The sequence below is a fragment of the Acipenser ruthenus genome, chromosome 1, assembly GCF_902713425.1.
Source record: "Acipenser ruthenus chromosome 1, fAciRut3.2 maternal haplotype, whole genome shotgun sequence".
In the NCBI taxonomy this organism is placed as follows: Eukaryota; Metazoa; Chordata; class Actinopteri; order Acipenseriformes; family Acipenseridae; genus Acipenser; species Acipenser ruthenus.
The window spans coordinates 5,807,339-5,830,505 of NC_081189.1; the positions used below are offsets into that span (position 1 = coordinate 5,807,339).

The following is a 23,167-nucleotide window of genomic DNA, read 5'->3' on the forward strand; positions in this document are numbered from 1 at the left end:
CTCTTTACATTATGCCTCAAGGGATGCTTTGTTTTTGTTGACACCCATTGCAAGTTGATCATTGATTTATACTCTTCCATACATTTTCTTCTTTCTACTAAAGTAGTATTGCTTTTTATATCAACAACCTCACAGTACTCTGCAGAGCGATCCAGATCAAATCAGTAGTATGGAGATAGCTCATTGATTTCTTCTTGTTTCCCAGGCTATAACAGGTGGTGTGACCGGCTATGAGGTCCTCCCTCCACAGAATGTGTTGCAGTTACTGGTTATTCGATTGGCTGGCAGGTTTGGAGCAGTGGGATTGGACTGGAAGGCTCAACCAATCAGTGCCAACCTAGAAGACTTTTCCCCCGCCTTTGGAAACCTCACATTCAGCGACGGACAGGTATGTGCGGTTAACTGGTAGGGTTTCCAACACTGTGATACTCATTTAATGGAACTGGAAGTAATTACATTGCATGTTTTTCTGATAGTTCAATTTTAGTTCAATTTAAATTGATTAAGTACAATGTGAATGAAATCTAAATGAGTGGAAGTTGTACCACGTGGCGATGAACTAACAAACATACAAGGTATGTCTACAAAGTGCAACAAATGGAAATGCGTCTGGTTTTCTCATAGTGTGATGATTTCCCCATTGAAAAAGATTTCTATCTAATGACGTTAAATCTCTCAACAGGGTTCTGGTGTGATAGAGATCACCATTATAGACGACAGCATTGTCGAGTTCTTAGAGAGTTTCAGCGTTTCCCTGACCCGAGTGACAGGGGGCGCTAGACTGGGAAACGACACCACAGTGATCGTGAACATCCCTCCCAACGACTCCCCCGTGGGGCTCTTCAGCTTTGAACAGAAAACGGTACGAACAGGGATTCAGTCTTCAGGACATTCGATTGTTTGAGATGAAGGCTGTTATTTGTGCAGCATGTGTATTACCTGGTATTATTTATCATTTTATATATATATATATATATATATATATATATATATATAGTAAATGACTTTTAAATTTGTATTGCAGGTGACGGTTCGCGAGCCACAGTTCACTGATGATCCAGCGGGCCAGGTGACTCTGGCAGTGGTGAGAAGCCTGGGCGGGCGAGGGGCAGTCCAGATCATCTGGCTGGTGGAGGAAGCAGCGAGAGATGACCTGAGCCCTCTCAACGGCACGCTGCAGTTCAATGAGGTAGCGCACAGATACCTTTTCAACGGCACACTGCAGTTCAATGAGGTAGAGCACAGAGACCTCCCCATGGCACACTGCAGTTCAATGAGGTAGGGCACAGATACCTTTTCAACGGCACACTGCATTTCAATGAGGTAGAGCACAGAGACCTCCCCATGGCACACTGCAGGTCAATGAGGTAGAGCACAGAGACCTCCTCATGGCACACTGCAGTTCAATGAGGTAGAGCACAGTAGTGTTCTGCGGTATTTCGGTATATCGAAATATCATGATACAAAAATTATATGATACCTAATATCGGGTTAAAAAAAAATAATCGATATATCGGTTTTTTTCGATCCCGTCTTTTTTTTGGTGATATATCGTGTTTTTCGGTCTGGCTATTTTTTTTTTTGAGACTTCAAAACAACACTTTAATTGTGTGCTTTAAAAACGATATGAACTTTTTTGCATATACCGGAAGAAACTAACTTTCCTGCGCTGCGCGTTCTCGGAAAATTTAATTACAGTACTGTCCAAGTATCAACATGGCGGACGCGGGAGAACAGCTGGTTTCTAAAGCCAATTCCACTGTAGTGTGGAACTATTTTGGTTATCCATTAAATGAAAGCGGCAATCCAGTTGAAGGTGGACATCCAAAATGTAGGAGGTGTTTGAAAGAAGTAAAAAACAAGGGAGGAAACACCACCAATTTATTTAAGCATTTATCAGATCGCCACCCCAATCTCTTTGTTGAAGTGAAGCGACAGCATGTAAGTTAGTTACAGTGAAAATAGTTCTACTTTTACTGTAGTTATTTTGTTTTACATATTATTGAGATTCTGTGAATTACATCTCGTCTTAAAAATGTAAATAATGCACCCAATTAGTATTTATATATGTGTGTGTGTGTGTGTGTGTGTGTGTGTGTGTGTGTGTGTGTGTGTGTGTGTAAGAAGTTGAAATAGTACAATAAAAAAAGCACTGTGTAAAGAGAACATAGGAACGCACTAAAAGCGGATCAAAATGCCGTTCGTTAGTTCACCAAGATGCAAAAATATATTTTGCAGACGTGTCATTAAAACGACTCCATGTTAAAAATGGTTAACACTTTATATATTCCTTGGATTTTGTCGTAAAACATTTTTTTGTGTGTGTAAAACAATTAGCTTTCATGCTGGAAACGGACGTCTGATTGTTGCAAGTTCAGCACAAAAACATACAGTACAGTACACAGTACATAGGCTGCATAGTCCCGTCCCCCCGTCCACCACCCCCCCATATATAGTTCAAGGCGTGCATACGCGATTCAGCAGGTAAACGATGTGCTCTAATCTATAGTTGTAAAAGTCTTTTGTCTAATTTATTTTCTTAGCAAAATTAACATCCACGCTCGCATGATGGTCTGAATAAAATTGCGTAACATTTCCTATGTTTATAGTGCACTGCAATGTTGTTTTGAAGGAGACGTTTGGCTTGAATAAGATGAAACATAATATTATGTTCTAATAGTTATCAGTGTTTTCAGTACTACAGTATCAGAAGTTCTTTGCCAGAAATGCTTTTTTCATCAGCTCAACTTATTTTATAAAATTAATTTGAAGTAATGATTCTCTCTCTCATATATATATATATATATATATATATTGAAACACAATATATACAGAAAATAATGTCTCTTATACTAAGCTTTCTTTACAGTTGTATTTAATAGTTGGTGGCAATGACTTTGATTACACTATTTTCTGTATTTCTTATATAAAAAGAGAACTTGTTTCAACAGAAAATAAAATTAAAAAGCAAGCATTCCACCATGCTGTAGCATTAAGTGAGTTTTAGCCTCTACCACACTTTGTACTTGTGAACATTTTTATTTGACAGCCATTTAACATGTAATGGACATAAAATTCAAAGAATCGTGATAATATCGAATATCGTGATCTTATGCAGGGTATCGTATCGAGGTAGCCTAAATCAGGTATCGCAGAACACTAGAGCACAGAGACCTCCTCATGGCACACTGCAGTTCAATGAGGTAGAGCACAGAGACCTCCCCATGGCACACTGCAGTTCAATGAGGTAGAGCACAGAGACCTCCTCATAGCACACTGCAGTTCAATGAGGTAGAGCACAGACCCAGCCGCCTTGCTGGAATAGATGGCACTACAATAGTCAATGCTGGTTTGGGGAGGAGTGGTATTCTTACTTATAGAGCAAATATGGGATTTTTTATAGCCCCTAGGGGCAGGAGAATTGCACAGGGCAGGATAATGGCAACACTCTGGGTTTCTGATGAACTGAGAGTTATGTTGAGGCCACATGGGTGTTTTTACAGGTCACCAGGATGATGACTGGAAAGGATATACATAAGTTAAGATAACTTAATATTTCATACAAATACCACATTTATAAAAAAAGAGCTGTGCACTATTTATTTTGGTTTAATTTTACAAATAATCATTTCTGGTGACATTTTAGCATATTTAACTACATCTAACATAACTACTGTATAGCATAACTATAATGGGTTAACTAACTATCCCTTAATTTTTATCACACTTGGCTATGCTTTATCATTTCACTAACCTTTACTGCTTTAGTACACTGTTATCATAAGACTTTGTTAATCCCACTAGACGGAGTCTAAGAAGACCATAGTTCTGCGTGCCTATCGGGATGCTGTTCTGGAGGGCGATGAAAGGTTCATCATCCAGCTCCTCTCAGCCACGAATGATGCAGCAATCAGCCCTATCGACAGTTAGTGATAAAGTAATCCATTCAATTATGAATCGTTTTAATAAACCGCTGAAACGCCTTTCTAATGTGAGGGGAAACCTGTCTTTCAGGCACAGCCACGGTTGTGATTTTGGGTGACCAGGGAGCGCTGGGCAGAGTGGGCATTGCCACATCATCTCAGAATGTTCTGATCGGAGAACCGATGGGAAATTATAATGGGACTGCCTTGATAAGGTACCGTCTTTTCTCTTATAAAAGTACAGCACAGAAAATGTTACGGGCAGTGATATCTGATGCACTGCCATTACAAATTCTGCCCCCTGACGGTGAGAGATGGTTAAAAGCTGTATATCTATAAGATCCTGGCTCTTTTGGATAGTGGTCAAGACTGTCTCTTGCAGTGTGCGCTGTTGCCGGTTCATGCCAGCCTCCCCCAATACACATGATTCTATGTGATTTCCAATGATTGTCACTGTTTCAACATGATTTCACTATGCTTTACTGGACTTCACAATGTTTTTATTATGCACCACAGTAAACGTTTATAAGGGCTGTTATAATTGGAAGTACAGATAATGTTTTTTTATTCCAGCCTATTCCGTGGTCCAGGGATTTTTGGTGAAATCACAGTTTACTGGAATATAACTCCTCCAATTGCGACTGAATTTGAGGAGACATCTGGAATGCTGATAATGAGGGACAGGCAGTCAGCAGCCACAATTCGACTAAAGGTAAAAAAAAAACACATCGCTGGGACACAGAAAGCCTGATACACTGAGGAAATTATCAAATGAAACCATATTGTCACCTATTGTTCATGCTAGGTGGCCAGAGGTTTCTTTTTACAGTGGATGAATGCCTGAACTAAAGAATCTGTGAACTGATCATGACGCCCTGGTCGCTGGCTGTATTTCAGGCCCTGGATGACAACGTCCCTGAGGAGAGGCAGCTCTACCAGCTCACCCTGACAGGAGTGAGCGAGGGGGCGGAGCTCGACCAGTCCATGCGGTACGCCAATATCACCATGGCAGCCAGTGACTTCCCCTTTGGGCGCTTTTCATTCTCTCAGGAATTCCTGCAGGCTTCTGAGGAGGACAGACAGGTGAGGGGCAGGCTCTGAGATCTGGGTTTCATTGAATGAAAGGGAGACGAGCTCAGCGGCATGAGAACCAATCCTGATGATGTGTTGATGCCATAGAGGAGCCACAGGTTCAGACATCTGGTGTGTGTGCTTGGCTGTAGGAGCCAGTGGTGCAAAGCTACCATTTGTGGGATTGTGATTGAATCCCTCCAAGTTAAAATCCTGCTGTATGTCATTTGAGTTCCTCCTGATGGTTTTTTACAAGCCACAATAATTGATGATTAAGAATTCATATCAAGGGATGATAAACATAATTATAAAAATGTAGATTCAGAGGGTGTAAAAAAAAAGAAAGTCATTCCTGTCATCCACTGGAGACCCCGGATGTGAATCCTGCTGGAGAACACATTAAATTAATTTTGTGTTCTCAACTTTGACCCAAATCATTTTGTACCTTTGCGGGGAACATTTTCTTTTGCAAGTGACTTCATAATAATCAATGAAATGGCCAACACTCTGTTTCTCCTCCTAGGTAGAGGTTACAGTTGTGCATGGGGAAGCACAGCACGATCTTGTAAGGAGGAATCTGTTTCCCCTCCTAGGTAGAGGTTACAGTTGTGCGTGGGGAAGCACAGCAGGATCTTGTAAGGAGGAATCTGTTTCCCCTCCTAGGTAGAGGTTACAGTTGTGCGTGGGGGGTCACAGCACAATCTTGTAAGCAGTGCTCTGTTTCCCCTCCTAGGTAAAGATTACGGTTGTGCGTGGGGGGGGCAGCTTGGCCCATGTCCAGCTCTGGTACCAGACCCTCAGCAGCTCTGCGGTGGGAGGCTCTGACTTCGCCCCTGTGACTGGTCAGCTGGTATTCGGGCCAGGGGAAGCCAGCAGACCGATCTCAGTTGAAATCCTCAACGATGAGCTTCCTGAGGGCCCCGAAGAATTCTTCATTAATATCACCAGAGTGGAGATTCTCGGTGGGAGGTAGGCGATTCACTCAAGCTCCAAATATGCCACTCTGTGGCAAAAAAATGCTGTTTGACCACATTTATTATATGATTGGTGATCAATAGGTGTGGTTAGTTCATCAACTTGTAAATCCCCCTGTATGTTTGTAACAGTTATGTTTCTTTGTTGCCAGTGGCTTGGATTTCACTGTGAGGGAGAACGGGCTCCAGCTAGACCAGCCTCCAGCAGTGGGCAATATATCCTCCATCAGGATCGTCATTGAGAAGAGTGACAACGCAGAGGGGGTCATTGAGTTCGACCCCCAGTACCTCACGCTACATGGTAAGCTGTCTGCATGTTTCGAGGTCCAGCTTGAGCCACACAATGATCTTATGGACATTGGTTTACAGCAACACCTGTGTGTAACACATCCAAACACACCTTTTTATCAATTAGTTTATGTGCAAAACGTTCACATAGAATGAGACCACAGACATAAAATTGTTTATTTTTTTTTATTCCAGTCTTATGGCACTCTACTTTTTAGGTTTGCTCCTTTTTACTGAATTTTCACTGCAGCCCACGGAGTAACATCCATCGCTTCAAAACACTCATTCAGAAGCTTAAGGTAAAACTTAAAAGAAACTCAGTCAAAAGCATTTCTCTACTTAACTGAGTTTCTTCTAAGTGTTACCTTAAGTGAAGGAGTTGGAGTGAAAACTTGGCACTGTATGTTAGCTGTCATAAGTTTAACGGATAATTTTATACTTTTATAGATTGTTTGACAACCTTAGAAATGCATTATTATTTTTATCAAGACTGGAATGCATATTAAGCCTTGTTATGCAGCAAGTTTTAGGATCTCTGCTTTAAACCAGGTATAAGCAGATGTCTAATTGCTTCAAGTGCTGATCTCAGTTTGTAAGGGGCACGGTATGAAATAAAATCTGTTAACCCTGCAAGTGTTTTGATTGTCTGGCTTGTTCTGATGCGTTTCAGTGGAGGAGGATGCAGGGACTGTGGTGATCCTGGTGTTGAGAAGGCAGGGCACGTTCGGACTGGTGACGGCAGACTTCATCTCCCGCAGTGTTACTGCACTCCCCAATGGGGTCGACTACAGCCTTCCGAACAGCTCAGTCACCTTTTACCATGGGCAGAACCAGAGCTTCATCAACATTTCCATTATCGATGACATGGAGAGGTAAGAGGGACTGAATCACTTGTCATTGCCTGCAGGGGGCGGAGCACACACCTGTTTGATTAAATTGCTGTTTCTGTACCAGCGGTGGTGCCATTGAGGATTGAAAGATTTCTTCCATCTCGCTGCAGGGAATATGAGGAGCACTTTGAGATTCAGCTCACAGCCGCCACAGGGGGAGCAGTCCTAGGAACCCACTTAGTGACCAGAGTGACCATTGCTAAAAGCGACTCACCTAACGGACTAATCCGATTCCTGAATGAAAGCCTGTTGGTCATTCCAAACTCCAACATCACTCAAATCATAATGCTAGCCCTGGACAGGACAGGAGGATTAGTAGGGGCTGCGGAGGTAAGGCAACGCTCACATTCACCTGTGAAAAGTCTTTACGGATGCTCTGATAAAATAAATAATATTGTATTAAGTCGTTATTTATTAGCTGTTAATTGCTAGGTTTAGTCTGGTCATTATTCAACAGGTAGCACTCCTCTAAAAGCTAACCGCTCTTTATATAGCAAGATACATTTCAAACAGCCTAAAAGGTCAGGGGGCTAAGTGAGGACTATTTTGGTGAGATTAAAGTCAGAGTACTGGAGATTTCATTTGCCAATTAACCTTTAACTTGATTACCTTCCTCAGATAAAATGGAACATTCTAGGTCCCAATTCAAAAGAGGTTTTGCCATCAGTAAACACAGACATTGGTGAACCTGTGAATGGATCATTCCATTTCAGAGATGGGGAGGGAGGAATCCGAACCATCGACCTGAAGATCTTCCCTCATGGAGACGTGGAAGTGCAGGAGACTTTCATTATCAAGCTGAGCCTGCTTTCAGGGGAAGTGGACATTGACCCGAGGGCAGGCAATGTCACCTTAGTAGTAAGTAATACTACAAGTTGTATTTAGAGAAAAAAGGCATTGTAAGTAAACATTTACACTTCCAGTTTCTGTATGACGATTCATCTTGGTACACCTAATTTGGTCTCCAGTAAGGTAGATGTAGTCCACAGTGCTAACCAGGGTCAGTGAAACCAGAAGGTCTAGCATCTTACCATCCTAAAAGTAAAAACAGATTAATGTAACCAGCCACTTCTGTCCAAAAACTTTAATGTAAAGAACACATATACTGTACGTATTGGTTTGATTCCATACAGTAGATTGACTTTGACTCCATCTCGTATTGTGTCCTCTCGGCAGACTGTTATCTCCTTGTACACTCAATGCCATTAGTTGACATGAATTGTCACGGCCTAAATTAAAATAACTGCAGAGTGAGAACCCAATAGCAGACTCATGTTGTTATTGTGAGGCAGTGTTGAATGCTCTTGCTGTACACGTCGCCTTTCTGATTCTCTGTCTGTTATTTTAGATCCAGAAGTTTGGAGATCCCAATGGAATAGTCCAGTTCACCCAGCAGTCCCTGAGACAGATGACCTACATGGAGCCGAGCTCTGCAGAGGGGACGCTGAGTATCACATTCCTGGTCACAAGGGTGCAAGGAACAATGGGGAACATTATGGTAAATCTACAAATCAGATTTTATTAGTGGGGCTAAAATATGTTTCCAAGTGAGTACACTAAAATGAATGTTATGATGTATACCATGATATGGTGGATATCATGTACAGAAAATGAACACAAATTGCTGCACCTGTACTGAATGCTATTGTATTCATTTAGTGAACTTGTAGTTGCTCCAGCCCCACCTTACTAGGCAGCATTGACCTCATATGCTCTTCATTGTGCAGGTGTTTTGGGAGCTGCACAGTGATTCTGATGTAACAGGAGACTTTGGCTCAGTGCGCGGCTCGGTCACTATTCCTGACATGCAGAGGTCGGTGGAGATAACCGTCCATCTTTTACCTGACGATGTTCCAGAACTAGACGAGGAGTGCACCCTCCTGCTGAGCTCTGTGGAAGGGGGTGCGGAGCTGGACGTTAACAAGAGCTCCACCAGGTTTACTGTGAAAGCTAACGATGACCCACACGGCCTCTTTGCAGTATATTCAAACAGGCAGTCTGTGAAAGTGGGGCCAGAGCTGAGCCGCCACATTCTCCTGAACATCACCCGCCATGCCGGGGCCTTTGGAAACGTGACCGTGGAGTATAAAATCACAGCTGACGGCCAAGGCCAGGACTTCTTCATGGACACTGTTCTGGGAAGCCTCTTGGTTAAAGATGGTTCTAGCTTTGGAACTAGTGTAATGCCAATAAGTAATCAGGTAGGTGTCATTGTGTTTGAAATTTGAATGCCCTCTGGTGCCTATTTTATTATTTTATTTTCAAAAAGATTTTGTTGGCTGAAGAGTTGTGTATTTTTGCAGGGTTTTGTCAAACAATATATATTAAATATGAATATGATATTATAATAAGGTTCAATAGATGCTTATTTTGAAAAGTTGTGTCATACAATGTATATTAAATATGAATATTATATTAAAATAAAAACTTTCGCTTTACTTTTCATTTGCAACACATTTACCTTGGTATACAACTAAAGCTAGTTGACCATATTTAAATAAATAATATATATTGTGTTAATCTCTATTTCTGTATGGCCCTGTAAATTTCCTGGCACATATATATTTTGATTTGTATTCTAGCTTTATTACTGGTAGGTAGGGGACACCTTTTACAGAAAGGCACTAATATGTTGCCATGTTCTTTTGAAGGTTTTCTTTGCAACTGGGTTTAACTTCACCATTCAGCTTTCCAACGTAAGCCTAGTGGGTGGGAGCTTCAGCAACCCCCCTTACATTCAGATGGAAGCAAAGACTGCAGTGGTGTCTGTCCCTGAAGAGGCAGCGAACTCTGAGGTATGCCTTTTTTTCCCCTGCAGGTGCAGCTACTGACCACTAGATGGCAGAACAAGATAATATTCATTCAGATGTCAGCAGCTGCCTAACAACTTGGGTATTAAAACTTAACAACTTTAAATCTTTAAAGGTCACTGTGACAGGGTGCTCGTGTCACGTGTGTGGGTAACGGCTGCTAGGCAATACAGAGAGACATGGGGCGTAGAGCTGAAACGCTGCTCAGGCGCACAGGAATTATTAATACAAAAGAAAGTAAATAAACAGGTCATGTGACGCTACCAGCGATGGTAACACACAGAGGACACATGCAGTAAACTGTACAAAAGGCAAAATAAAACAAAAACAAAAACTACAAATAAAAGGTGCCACACAGGGTGCGCTCTAGCCTTATAAACGAGGCGTCCTGCTCCAGGAACCGGCTACACAACGTAACCGTCGCTGTACATTACTTGGGATCACTATCCCCTAAACTATTATTATTATTATTATTATTATTATTTATTTCTTAGCAGACGCTAAACTAACCTACTTCTGCTTCATACGGCCTTGGCTGGACATTGCCTTCACAAGCACCGCTCTCTCCTCATGTGTGTGCAGCGCCTCTCTCTGAGGCATGGCGTTGCAGTCGCCCCGAGCGAGATCAACCGGATGTTTTTAAACTGACGGACACTCAGTCGAGACCTGCCCACCTGCTGATTGAGGACCGGCACAGCCAATCGCTTGCTGCCCTTCCTCTCAACCAAACCCAGCAGGTAGCAAGTCCCAATTGAGCACCCATCTGTACACAATCAACTAATCAAACAAAACAACAGCAAAAAGGCACACAATAAACCCATTTCCACATATAAATTACACCAACACTAATTCCCACATGTGCAGGGCAGTCGCCCTGCCACAATCACAAAGAAGTGCCTTTTGTTAAAAAATCACAAAACACAGGGGAAATTTAGCAAGTTTAGCAAAGATTCAAAACAGGAATAATACCGGTAATCTGTTTGGGTTTGGTCTGATGTTCTCTAATGGAGAACAATGTAATATCTGATCTAAAATAAGAGAAGGGTTGGGTAAAATGAGTGCTGCAGCTGCTGAGACATCTCCCCGGTGCGTTTGGTATCCTGCAGAAGTGTAAATGGGATTGTACCACACAGACCCACAGCTCAGTATCCTGGTATGGCAGGTTGTGCACCCCATTGAGTCTGGGCTGCAATGTGCTTATCTGTAAATCCAGTTAACTGAAGCTTAGAGACCGTGGGACATGTTCAATGTGTTTTATGCTGTGTTTGTTATCCCAATTAAATGATCTTCATATCTGGTTGGGGACTGTTGGTGTGCTTAGACCAGTTCCTAGTTTTAGTTTTAGTTTAATTATTATTATTTATTTTTTTTGGTAATAGTCAGAATTGCATATGAATTTGTTAGTGGTGTTACTTTCTGATTAATTTGCTCGGTGTTAAACACTTAAAAACATTTAAACTTGAACACAGTAGGAATATTTGTAACCAATCAGAAAAGCCATGATAAATAAGAAGCCCTGCATCAGTATTTAATAAATAATTGCAACGTGCATTGATGTTTTGGACTGCGTATGCACAGCATTGAATTGCATTTGGGAAAAGCTGAACGTAGAAACGGAAACCATCTCTGTTTAACGCTCTTGTTTTGGATTGTGCTGTTTAGGTTGGGTTTGATTCAGTGGCTCTTCAAGTCTCTGACTCCACAGCCAGTAGCTGTGCTGCTGTCATTTCCAGGGTAGGCTTGTATGGAAATGTCTTGGTGGAGTGGAGTAGCGGGTACCCACCTGGGCAGGAACCTGCGGGCCTCCAGCTTGGCCATATCACACCTACATCCGGTGAGTAACACTGAAGCAATGACACCCAAAACAGAGGGGCAGTAATGTGCCTAAGCCAAACATGCTTTATTGTGTTTAGCAGTTTAACTTTTGTTGCCAATGATGAGGTGTGGAAGGATTTCAAATATTACTAGCAGCTCCTGTTAAGTGGTTTTTGTTAATGTTTTATTTGTGAAGGTTATTAAGGATAACTGTATGGACAGCTTGTAAGTTTTCAATTCACTGACAGTATATTTTTATTTGTATTTTTATTTCTGGTCTCTCAACCCTGACTACCCTGCTATAGTCCTATGGCACATGTTTTATCAATCCATTTTTATTAAAGGTGTGTGCTCTGTCTCCTCAGGGACTGTCACATTGGCGCATGGTGATAGGAGCAGATCTGTGCCACTCTCTTTAGTTTCCAATGTGACTGGAGCGGAAGCGTTCGCAGTGCACCTGAAGGCAGTGCACTCCAACTCCTCCGGTGGGGCTCGGCTCAGGTATCTGCATCACACAACACTGGAACATATGCGTTGGAAGATACTTAGGCAGGACACACATCTTGTGTACAGAGGTTACTGCTAGAGGTGCAATCAGCAACCAACTTTGTAATCGAATATCTCATAGGTGATCATAGACAACAGTCGATGCATTGAAACACTGAAAGCATGCATGTACACAGTAATACAATATATTCATTGGGAAAACGATATTATTAAAAAGCAGGGGGGAAAAATGTAGATTCTTCAGGAAATACAACAAAAAAAAGCTTGTGCAGTAATATGATATATACAGTATGTAGGCATGAGGCTCCGAATAGGGCACCAGAGCGATTAAACAATCAACCAATGCTTAATGGAGGTAACACTCATTTCTATTTCTCTTTTCCTCCAGGTCTGGTTTTACTACAGCAGAAATCGAGCCTCTGGGAATCTTCCAGTTTGCGCCAAACTCCAGACAGCTCGTGATTGAGGAAGACGTCCAGACAGTCACCTTGTATGTTCAGAGACTGTTTGGTTTCCGTAGCAACCGGACCAGTCTGACCTACCTGACGTCAGCAGGAAGTGCCAAACCTGTGGAAGACTTTGAGGCCGTCCAGAATGGAGAGCTAATTTTTGAGTCTCGTCAAACGGAAGCCTTTATCAGGCTGTCTGTACTGAACGATAACATTATGGAGGCTGATGAAACTTTCTACGTAAACTTAACCAACGTGGACGTTTTGAATGGCCGGCCAGCTTCCCCGTATCTGAAGCCACGGCTGATCCCAGAGTCCAGTGTGGCGTCAGTAACAATTTTGGCCAATGACATCATCAACGGCTTGCTCAGTATTGGGCCTACGTTGGTGCATGCTGTGGAAGACACAAACAACAGCACACTGCGAGGGGTGATGCTTCGGGTGCGGAGGACTGTGGGCTTCACTGGGGTCATAAGGGCAAAGGTTAAAACCTTTGGGGAAAAAAGTTTAACTTCTGGACTGCAAGGAACACCCTTTGAGGGCAACCGGACGGATGTGAACCATACCTGGGCCAGGGAGGGAGAGGACTTTGAGGAGCAGACGGTGATGATTACACTGCTGGAAGGAGAGAGGGAGGCTGATGTGTCCATTGGAATCCTGGATGATGAGGAGCCAGAGGGGCAGGAGGTGTTCTTCGTCTACCTCGCCAGCCCGCAGGGAGGGGCTCAGATTGTGGAAGGGAAAGATGAGAATGGATTCATGTCCTTCACAAAGATTATCATCTTAGGTGACAGTTTGTCTTGTTTTTATGTATTTTTTTTTGCTGGCCGAATTGCAGTTTATTGAACATTTCTAATTAACTGTTGTCCATTTCAGGAACCGTGGCTGTCAAGTGGCAAAATATATAACATATAAAAAAAAGTGGTAATGTCCAGTGTAAATTAACTGACTTCTGTTTCCATTTCAGGAAGTGATTTTCAGAATGGCATTGTGGGCTTTAGTGTGGAGTCTCTGGCTGGGCTGGTGCTGGATGAAGATTCAGAGAACAGGAAGGTGGTGCTCACTGTTCAGAGACAAGAGAATAGGTATGGAAATAAGATACCTGACTGTCAATAGGGATACATAAAAACAATGTCCTAACAGTTAAACTCGAAGACACTGGGGAGCATATTCACAAAGCATTTACCTCATTCAAATGTTGGGGTTAAAAGGCTTTAAAAAATAACCCAGGAGGTTCATTTAGATTTCCTAAAAGCACAGTAGTTGTTTCTCGCCAGTTCTGTAACATTTCCAGTTTGTTTTTCATATAACACAAACGGATTCACGGTTTTAAATTATCTATCAAGATGACCCCGGATCACACAGTTTTCTTCAGAATAGGTGATTCAGTGACTTTGTATGCTTTCAGATGTATCTTTCACTACTGGTACTTCAGTTGTGCTAACATAGTACATTATTTCTAGCAGTTTTATAAACAGGGGCTTCATTTCCTGACTTCTTTTTTGACTTTTAGGGTCTTTGAAGATGTAGCAGTGTCCTGGCGGGTTACATTCAATAAAACCAGCGTTTTACTCCAAAACAACGGAGTGAACCTGACCAGTGAACTGCTGTCCATCGCAGGAACAACCACCTGCCACAAGGGGGAGACGTTGTGCTTCTTTAGCCTGGAAATCAGACCTGACAAGGTGGGTGAAACTAAGAGGAGGACCATTTAGCCTATGGTAATAACTGACAGCAATATCAACCACTTGCCATACTTTTCCTTAAGCTCTTCTTTTAAAATGTCTTTCGCTCGCTCTTATTTTTTTGGCAGCGTTTACCATGTTTGAAATATATAACAGATTATTATGATTTGATTTTACATTCCCCATTGACCTTTTGTTTGTAATTAATCTTAAAAAATTAAATGTCAAAACCAAAAACAATTTCTGGTGTTACACCGATTAATTTGTTCTGGGAAGATATTTGAATGCTTGTGTCAAGTATCCCAGAAATCCAACCTCTGCTCTTGCAATGTCAAGTGTGGCCTCATTATGAATGTAACTGTTCAGTATAAACATACACTGCATTTCAGCTAAAGTGAATGTGCAGTAAAGATCTGTGGACCCTGGTGATTGGACTAGGGGATTGGAGAAATAAAGGAGCTAGAAAGCAGAGAAGGGAAGGCAGGTTGTGGCTGAAGTCTGTGCTGATAGGTGTTCTTCAGGAAGCACCTGAGGAGTGAACACATCAGCCTTTTCACATCTCCATGGGTAGCTCCCACAGAAGTGAAACATTGAGTTTCACCTTTATTTTGCAACAGCTTGCCTACCAAAACTGCAATAAATGTTAAGAGTTAGAAACATATTAGCAATAACCTATTCTATCCCCCACGAATACAGTGTACCGTAGAGTACTGGAATAAGGCATAGGTGACCATGCATTGGAACACAATCAGGAATGAAGAAAAACAAATTGTAATTCCATGACAATCCACTAGAGGTCTACCTAGAGCTGGTTTACAGATAAAAGAGAAGAACATGTTGTTTTTCATTAATGGAAGCTGTGTAATTACTGCAATCTTTATGCAGTGTCAGTAATTTAAAATGTAAGACATGTTGAACAAAATATGTCTACAGTAATACAACTGGTACTTCTATTCTTCATACTGTGTTATTTATAAGTCACTATGCTGTGTCAGAATTGAAACACAATTACAACTTAATGCATCCTTATGAATTCCAATAATAACTAAAAGATATTCAATAAAAGAAAATGATGTCTCAGTTCATACGGTATGCAGCAAAATTGACACCAAAATCACAGTCCGTTCCACAGCATCGCATTCTCAAGTGTTTCGTGCTTTCTTCTTTTCACTGTGGGCAGGTACCAGAGTTTGGGTCCTGGTTTTTGGTTGAGCTCTACCAGGTGGGTGCCGGAGCCATGATCAACGACAGCGGCAGATTTGCCAACATCACAGTTGTGGAGAGCGATAGCCCGCAGGGGCTGCTCCTCTTCGCTGTGGGCTCCCGGCTCCCTGTGGTCCATCAGAAATCCACCCTCCTCAGCCTGCAGGTGATCAGAGAGTCCAGCACTAGCTCCCTCATCTCTGTCAGCTACAGCATGCAGGTCAGTCAATCAACCACATTTCTGCTTTTACAGATTCATCTTTGCAGCGCCAGAGACAGAATTTGCTGGCATTGCAGTGCAATGGGATATCAAAGACGACCTTCTCAACTGTTTCTAGCACCCAGACTTCCTAGCTACTCTGGCACAGACTGTGTGTTTTATTATTATTATTTTCTATAATCGACTCTACTAAAAAGAAATACATTCCTCTTAAGAGTGATTTCTTACAGTATTTTGGGTGCTCTGAATAGCTATCCACTGAATAGTTCAAGTCTAGTAATTAGCATCAGTGAACTCTAAATAAGTCCAGATGTTTTGTTGCGTGCTTGAGTTCAAATCAGCCCTGCCTTCCCACAGAACACCACCTATGCATCTGAAGCTCAACTGCTGGCAGTGTACATGGAGCATGTCCAAATTAGAGCACGATTTGAACCAGTGACCTAACCTGAGTTTCCACCTGTTGAACACTCATTAGAAATGATGTCTTTTGACTTTGAAGTAATTACGGTCATAGGGGCTCAGTCTGCTTTGTTTTCAGTGGTGCCTGTGATGTCTGAGCTCTGTGTACTTGTTAGTGTGTGCTGGGGGCTGCATTAACAAACTGAATTTGGCTCACAAACACAAGCGACTGGCTTGACGAATCTGTTGGCGGATAGCTTTGCTAAGGTCAGAGCCATCTGGCACCGTCTCCTGTGCTGTGTGCTGCCGGCAATGTTAGATCATTATACTGTAAACAAGTGCTGCGTGGCCGATCACTCTGGTGCCTTTCATCAGTCACAATGAGATGTTTTTTTCAGCTAGTTCCACGGGTTCTGGGTGCTCCAGTAACCATTTCCACTGCTACTCTGGGGGTATTCAAAATAGTTCAAGATAATATGAGTTTGGGATTTGTCACCAAAACTGTAAAACAGAGGGTGCCGCCAATTAAAATGTATATTCTGTTTAGGGCTGCAATGAAGGGTACATTTTGACCTTTGACTATCAGAACACATTCCTGAAGGAATGTTCGAACCTTCAATGGTACTAATTTGCATAATTTACTGGTGACGTCACCATATTTGATTGAAAATCCTATTATTTTACAGGTAATCCATATAAATGGAATAAAACATTCACATGTAGATTAAAAGTATGTTACATAGAACACAAATCATGTTTTTATAATTTAAATAAAAAATATTTACACATAATTGAGCCTGCTTGCGACATATACAGTAAGCTTTATTTAACAGTCACCGTTCCATGCAGGTTATCAGTCACATTTTACTACTACTAAAATGTTAATAATACTAATAATTATATGAACTTACACTTGTCAAATGGTAATGCCTCCATGATACGAGTCGCTTGCATAGTTTGCATTCAACTTTTTTTTGGGTTGTGTGGGCATTTAACAAAAAAAACCCAAACAGCAGAGGGGTTTCGAGACATTTTTTTAAATACAGCTTACGCTATACAACGCTTTACTGTCGAGATGGTGAATGAAGAAATTAAAGGTTTGCCACTAGTTGAATTGACAACAGAACTGGCAGAAGGCACAGGTGTCATTGTCCATCCATCAACAGTCCAAAGCACCTTTGACCATTGTTCCATAGTCCAATTTCTGTGTTCTTGTGCATATTTTAGCCTTTTAGTCTTGTTCCCCTTTCTTAACAGAGGGATTCTTACTGCAACACATCCTTTAAGCAAGTTATTTCACTCAATGTTTTTCCTTCTTTATGTAAGTCAAGGTTGTTATAATAGTAGAAAACACTACTGGAGGCTTTGAGTAAATTGTTGATGCTCATAATGCAGAGTAGAAAAATGCAACATGTCTAAGACTTTTGCACAGCAGTGTATGTAAATTCTCAAGTGTTTCATACAGACTGACGGACAGCCTCCATCTATCCCCAAGATTATGACGAGTCCTGTAGCTGTCAATGGGAGTGAACAGTTGTTTCCATGGCAATCTGCCTTAGCTGCTGTGACATTGGTTAGCAAGTGCAATAAATAAAAAAATAACATATTGTGCAGAGCGGTTCTTCTACATTTTGTGCATGTTTACTTAATGCAGCAGTCTGATTTTATCCAACTATTTTCAATGTATTATGACATCTCACATCAAGTAATCATCTAATCCAGAAACAATGTTTAGTATGAGAATGACATCAAATCATCTGCAGTCACACACAAAACAAAGGTATTCTTCTATGAAGAATAGGGTTGTGTACTGGCTACTAAAAATAAATTGTTTGCCATGCAATGATTTATGGAATGCATGAAAGTATACATTTTTGTTACAGAAAGAAATGTGTTGTTTATATCACATGATTTCCCCTTTATTCTACACAGGAGCTCAAGAAAGCTGAGACAGTGGGACACACTACAATCTTGCCAGCTGTTGCGGGGATGGATTTTGTGAAATCTGAGGGGGTCCTTACTTTCGAAGCTGGGCAAAGAAGTGTGTTGATGGACATTACCCTGACCCCTGACCAGGCCTCGTCCAATCCCCTTCCCAAGAGGTTCCAGGTGGTCCTGTATAACCCCACAGGGGGCGCCAGAGTCGACCCCGAGTTCAGTGTTGCCAACGTCACCATCGTGTCAGACCCAGAGACTCAGGCTGTGTGGGCTCTGGTGGAGCAGCTGTACCAACCCCTGGATGATAGCATATTGAACCGAGTCCTGCAGAGCCTGCTCAGCAAGATCATGACAGAGGTGACAGGGGAGCAGCTGAGTGCTGTGATTAACGTATTAGAGAAGGTAAGGGTCTCGCAAGGTGTGCAACTGCCAGAGTTGTTGACCATGGTCCGAGCACAATCATCCTCACAAATCTGTGGATCTGTTTATCGAGATCCCACAGGAATGAGTAGCATTCAGTGTGATTCTTCATCCTTTTCCCTCACTGTCTGCTCTCAGTGTCTGCTCTCACTGTCTGCTCTCAGTGTCTGCTCTCAGTGTCTGTTCTCAGTGTCTGCTCTCAGTGTCTGCTCTCACTGTCTGCTCTCAGTGTCTGCTCTCACTGTCTGCTCTCAGTGTCTGCTCCCAGTGTGTACACATGCTTAATGCAGGATAGCAGTCCCTTTTCGTCACACAGGACCACTTGCATTGTGGACATTCTGGCATCATATCGTCTGGCAAACTTCAGATGATGTGATTTTGATCATCGAAAGGATGTTAAGGAAAATTTCAAAAATACTTAAGTTCATTTTGGGGTTTGGGTTTGTGCACACCCCTGTTTTAAACAACATATATGGGTTAGTTAGCAGGGGAATATTTTAGGTGATACATATAATTCAGTTCTAATTTCAAGATCCCAACCTCTGTTCTCGAGCCAAATTCCTCTATGAAAAACAAAAATAATAATCCACCTCAATCATTTGACTAGAAAACTAAAATGGCATCTATTCTGTATCATTATGGTTTATTCATATGATACCCTGTTTAGAACAGGATTAATCACAGTCTAAAATGTTACATTATCCTGGCAATATGTATTTTTTTACTCTCTATTTTTACCTGCTTTAATGAAACAATATTCTCTGTGGCTGAGATTTAGCTGTATCTTGAGAACCACTTGTTCAATTGTAATTAAACTTGGTAAGGACAGTCCTTTTCACATTCTTCTGGGTGATGGCCGAGCGTACAAAGAGAAATAAAACCATTTGAATTGCACAGAACCAGACCAATCATATGTGAGTAACTGCAATAAGAACCAAGAGGAGTGGTTCCAAACATCATGATCTTCTTTTAGAAGTTTGCACATTGTTCTTTGCACAGGAAGGCATGGCCTCTATACACATGATAAGATGTCCTGGGCTTCTGCCAAACCTTTAACGATGATTGCATGAGTTCTCATAAGTGATTTATAATGTGTTATATAGACCCTTGGCATGGGTATGTATGTATTTATTTTGATTAAAATACAAAAGCGACATCACTGTCTGTTATAAATACCACACACACACACAACAGAGTAGCTCAGTACAAACTAATATGAGAAACATAAAACTTTATCCTATAAATCCTAGCTAATAAACTCTTTAGTGCTGAAAGAAATCAGAGTGTGCTAAGTATTGGAACATTTAATAGAACGCATTACAAGTATCTACAGGCAGCTGTGGATGAAAAAGGTCAGACTTGTCAATTATTCTAAGTGTCTTAGTGTCTGCTGTTCTCAATCTGGAAGAATGCTTTGGCATTTAAACCAATTTATCACCTTGGATGTGTACATGCAATTTGCAAAAGCATGTCTGCTTTTTATATTCTTAAAATGCCATGTGTTTTATGAAGTATTATTATCCTGAGGCAACTGTCACAAACTTTGCCAAGGAACTTCTGTAAAAGTTCTATGAAAATTGTAATAGAATTGTAATAACATTTGGTCTAGACATTCTACAGCTATTGAAAGTATCAGCATCTGGGGGTAGATCTGTCGGTGTGTCTGTATGTTAAACAGGAATGCACCACTTGTTACCTAGGTGATTGCGGAAGGTGCGCAGACCCCTCTGGGGGACACCAGCAGGAGCCTGACATACGATATCCTGTGTGCGATGGCCAATCCCAGCCGCAAGGACACGCGGGGCCTGAGTCAGCTCTCGGAAATCGCTGAGAGGTTCTCCTTTTCTCTGCTAACTGGGACACAGTGTGGCTCGCAGGCTGAAAGGTACAGATTATTCTTCTTTGCACCTGGGTGTTAGCGTGTACTCACCCTGCGCACTGTGCTGTCATTTTAGAACTTTGACATGATCAGCTGCCAGCAATCTGAGCAGTCAGTCCCATCCATGCTTAATCTGCTCTGAAATGGTTAAAGAACAGGTGGTGTGTGTTTGGAATACAGTGTCACGGCTATCTTAGCTAATGTGTTTCTTCTTGTATATCATTTTTTGTTCCAATCATGATGTCCTGGTTAAAAGCACTGAATAACATAACAACTGAAACGTGTGTCTACTTGATCAATCAGAAAGCAGGATCCTACGCACAGCATGTGTGTCTTCATTCACTGCAATGAGCAAATCAAATCAAAACAAAGCTTGTGTTTGAGTACATAACGGCTGCATTAAAGCAGAACATAAAAACAAGATTGTTCTTGGCGATTAACGCAGAAATAAATTGTGGGTGTAAACAACTGTCTTTGTTTCCCAGTCAGAACATGTGAATACATGTCATGGTGACACCATCACCAGAAGCGGTTTAAAGAGTAAATAGCTGAACAAAAAAAAGCTGCTTACCTTTTAAGGCTAAATCTTGAAAACAATTTTCATGGGCATTTGTTATAACATGCTATTGTTCAGACTGCAGATATGGAGCATGGAATCCTACTTTTGCAGGACTGCCGCCTGGAACTCATTGTTACCAGCGGGCGAGGTGTTGCTGACTTACCTTATTACCGAAGCATTTATAAATCAAGCTTAGCTAGACCTATACATAGTTAATGACAGCAAGTAAAACTACATGAAGTCAGAAAGGATATCACGCCCTGTTTAAGTGGTGCAGTTCAATAAACCACATCTGCCAGGTTATATATGCAGTTTTTGTGACCAGATGGTATTCAAACTTGAGCCCCTCTGTTCTAGCCTGCCACCTGCCGATCCACTGACACCAACCTGAAGAAAATTAATTAGTAGTTCTCCCTGCTTTAGCTGACGCATCCCAATACTGGGCTATTAGGAATCTGTGAGCGGTGTGCCTAGCACATTCAGGTCAGCTGTAGAACAGACTAGTGCTTTCGCTCAGGTAGAGTTTTCAGCAGCAGCCATTAGAGGTGCAATGTAAAATAGTGGCTGCTGGTCTTTGCTGAATCAGGTTTATCAAATGTTGCTGATACATCTGGAATAAAATTCCCAGTGACGCCGGGCAGTCTGCGTCATGGGAAGACAAGAGAGGGGAATGTTTACAGAACAGAGCATGAAGAACATGCAGAGGGCTGTAAAGCCGAACACACGTGGGGGAAGCAACAGCTTGTTTCTGTCGCCCGTCATAAACAAAGGCAGTTTTAACTGTGCAGTCAAAATACAAGATAAACGTGTGAAGGAACGCTGTTGATCAGCTCCCTGTGGTTTGTGCTCTGTTAATTAATAGCGTGCTTAGAGAAGGATGGTTAGGAATGGCTGATCCAATGTTCAGTTTTAGATGACTAATACGTATCTGAAAGTCTGAACATATATAAGCCACTTTGATTGAGGTCAAACTGTAAAAACTAAAGCCTATGGGAGGAACAAACGAATAAACACATCAGTACTGTATGTCCAGTATTTATTTATTTTTAAACAATTGTTTATTATATAAATTAAACAGCAGTGTGGAGTAGTGGTTAGGGCTCTGGACTCTTGACCAGAGGGTTGTGGGTTCAATCCCCAGTCCCCGACACTGCTGCTGTACCCTTGAGCAAGGTACTTTACCTAGATTGCTCCAGTAAAAAAAAACAACTGTATAAATGGGTAATTGTATGTAAAAATAATGTGATATCTTGTAACAATTGTAAGTCGCCCTGGATAAGGGCGTCTGCTAAGAAATAAATAATAATAATATATGAATCTGTATTTCCACAACCAAAGCAGCACAGCATTGATTTTGGTCTTGAGTCAAATAGATAAACCTTCCTACTATCATCATCCTTGCACTGGTGGGTTTTTTTATACCATTTTTAAAAATGTCAAATGTTTTTCATTTACTTATAAACCTCGCCTTCCATACACGTTTTCCCACGCCCTCTAAGCAAGGTTTCCTGACTGACCAGGCAGCTCTTATTCACACAGACAGACAGTCTCAAATTGTGTGTGGAAAAGTAGCTTCCCTTTTTTGCACGGGGTCACTGTAAAAATGCTTCATTCTTCTATTCCTTCCTATTAAGTGTAATCCAGTACAGTCAGTGGTTTGACAGGACTATATATACAATGAACAAAAGCAAAACATCCCAAATAAGCCAGAACGCTGTTTTATATTTTAAGGAGATTTTTGTCCTAACTCTTTTAATGTTGTATTAAATGACAGTGCTATTATATTATACAACAGGGGCAAGACCATCTTAGACAGCTGCCCGTACATCAGCATCAAAGCCTACCACTGGTATCCACAGCAGATCAATGGACACGAGTTCAACGGGAAGAACGGGGATTCGTTGCGGGTCCCAGAGGCTCTGCTGGAGGTCCCCTCACTGGTCCCTGGTGACGTCTCCATAGCCAGCTGTGAGAAGGTCCAGTTCACTGAGTACAGCAGCCAGCAGTGGTTCCTTACCAGCAGTAAGCCAACTGCCCTCAACAACAAGGCAAGTGCAGCAATACCCGCATGGAGCTTTGAACTGCATGATCACACATCATGTAAGGAAAGCCATATTGACAGCGCTTACTGGATTAA

General features: G+C 41.7%; 1 protein-coding gene across 1 annotated transcript in view; it reads left to right on the plus strand.

Annotated features, from left to right (window-relative positions):
• LOC117404042 (adhesion G-protein coupled receptor V1-like) overlaps positions 1 to 23,167 on the plus strand; it is a 190,136-nt gene that overhangs the window by 74,770 nt on the left and 92,199 nt on the right. Inside the window, exons 57-80 of the mRNA XM_058985404.1 lie at positions 206 to 388; positions 683 to 862; positions 1,025 to 1,189; positions 3,805 to 3,925; positions 4,015 to 4,138; positions 4,497 to 4,635; positions 4,821 to 5,006; positions 5,728 to 5,963; positions 6,121 to 6,269; positions 6,927 to 7,128; positions 7,257 to 7,476; positions 7,765 to 8,004; positions 8,495 to 8,644; positions 8,874 to 9,347; positions 9,798 to 9,941; positions 11,619 to 11,790; positions 12,137 to 12,272; positions 12,667 to 13,514; positions 13,695 to 13,812; positions 14,241 to 14,412; positions 15,593 to 15,835; positions 18,167 to 18,574; positions 20,293 to 20,477; positions 22,826 to 23,078. Coding sequence (XP_058841387.1) covers positions 206 to 388; positions 683 to 862; positions 1,025 to 1,189; positions 3,805 to 3,925; positions 4,015 to 4,138; positions 4,497 to 4,635; positions 4,821 to 5,006; positions 5,728 to 5,963; positions 6,121 to 6,269; positions 6,927 to 7,128; positions 7,257 to 7,476; positions 7,765 to 8,004; positions 8,495 to 8,644; positions 8,874 to 9,347; positions 9,798 to 9,941; positions 11,619 to 11,790; positions 12,137 to 12,272; positions 12,667 to 13,514; positions 13,695 to 13,812; positions 14,241 to 14,412; positions 15,593 to 15,835; positions 18,167 to 18,574; positions 20,293 to 20,477; positions 22,826 to 23,078 — 5,448 coding nt within the window. The remainder of the gene's footprint in view (positions 1 to 205; positions 389 to 682; positions 863 to 1,024; positions 1,190 to 3,804; positions 3,926 to 4,014; positions 4,139 to 4,496; positions 4,636 to 4,820; positions 5,007 to 5,727; positions 5,964 to 6,120; positions 6,270 to 6,926; positions 7,129 to 7,256; positions 7,477 to 7,764; positions 8,005 to 8,494; positions 8,645 to 8,873; positions 9,348 to 9,797; positions 9,942 to 11,618; positions 11,791 to 12,136; positions 12,273 to 12,666; positions 13,515 to 13,694; positions 13,813 to 14,240; positions 14,413 to 15,592; positions 15,836 to 18,166; positions 18,575 to 20,292; positions 20,478 to 22,825; positions 23,079 to 23,167) is intronic.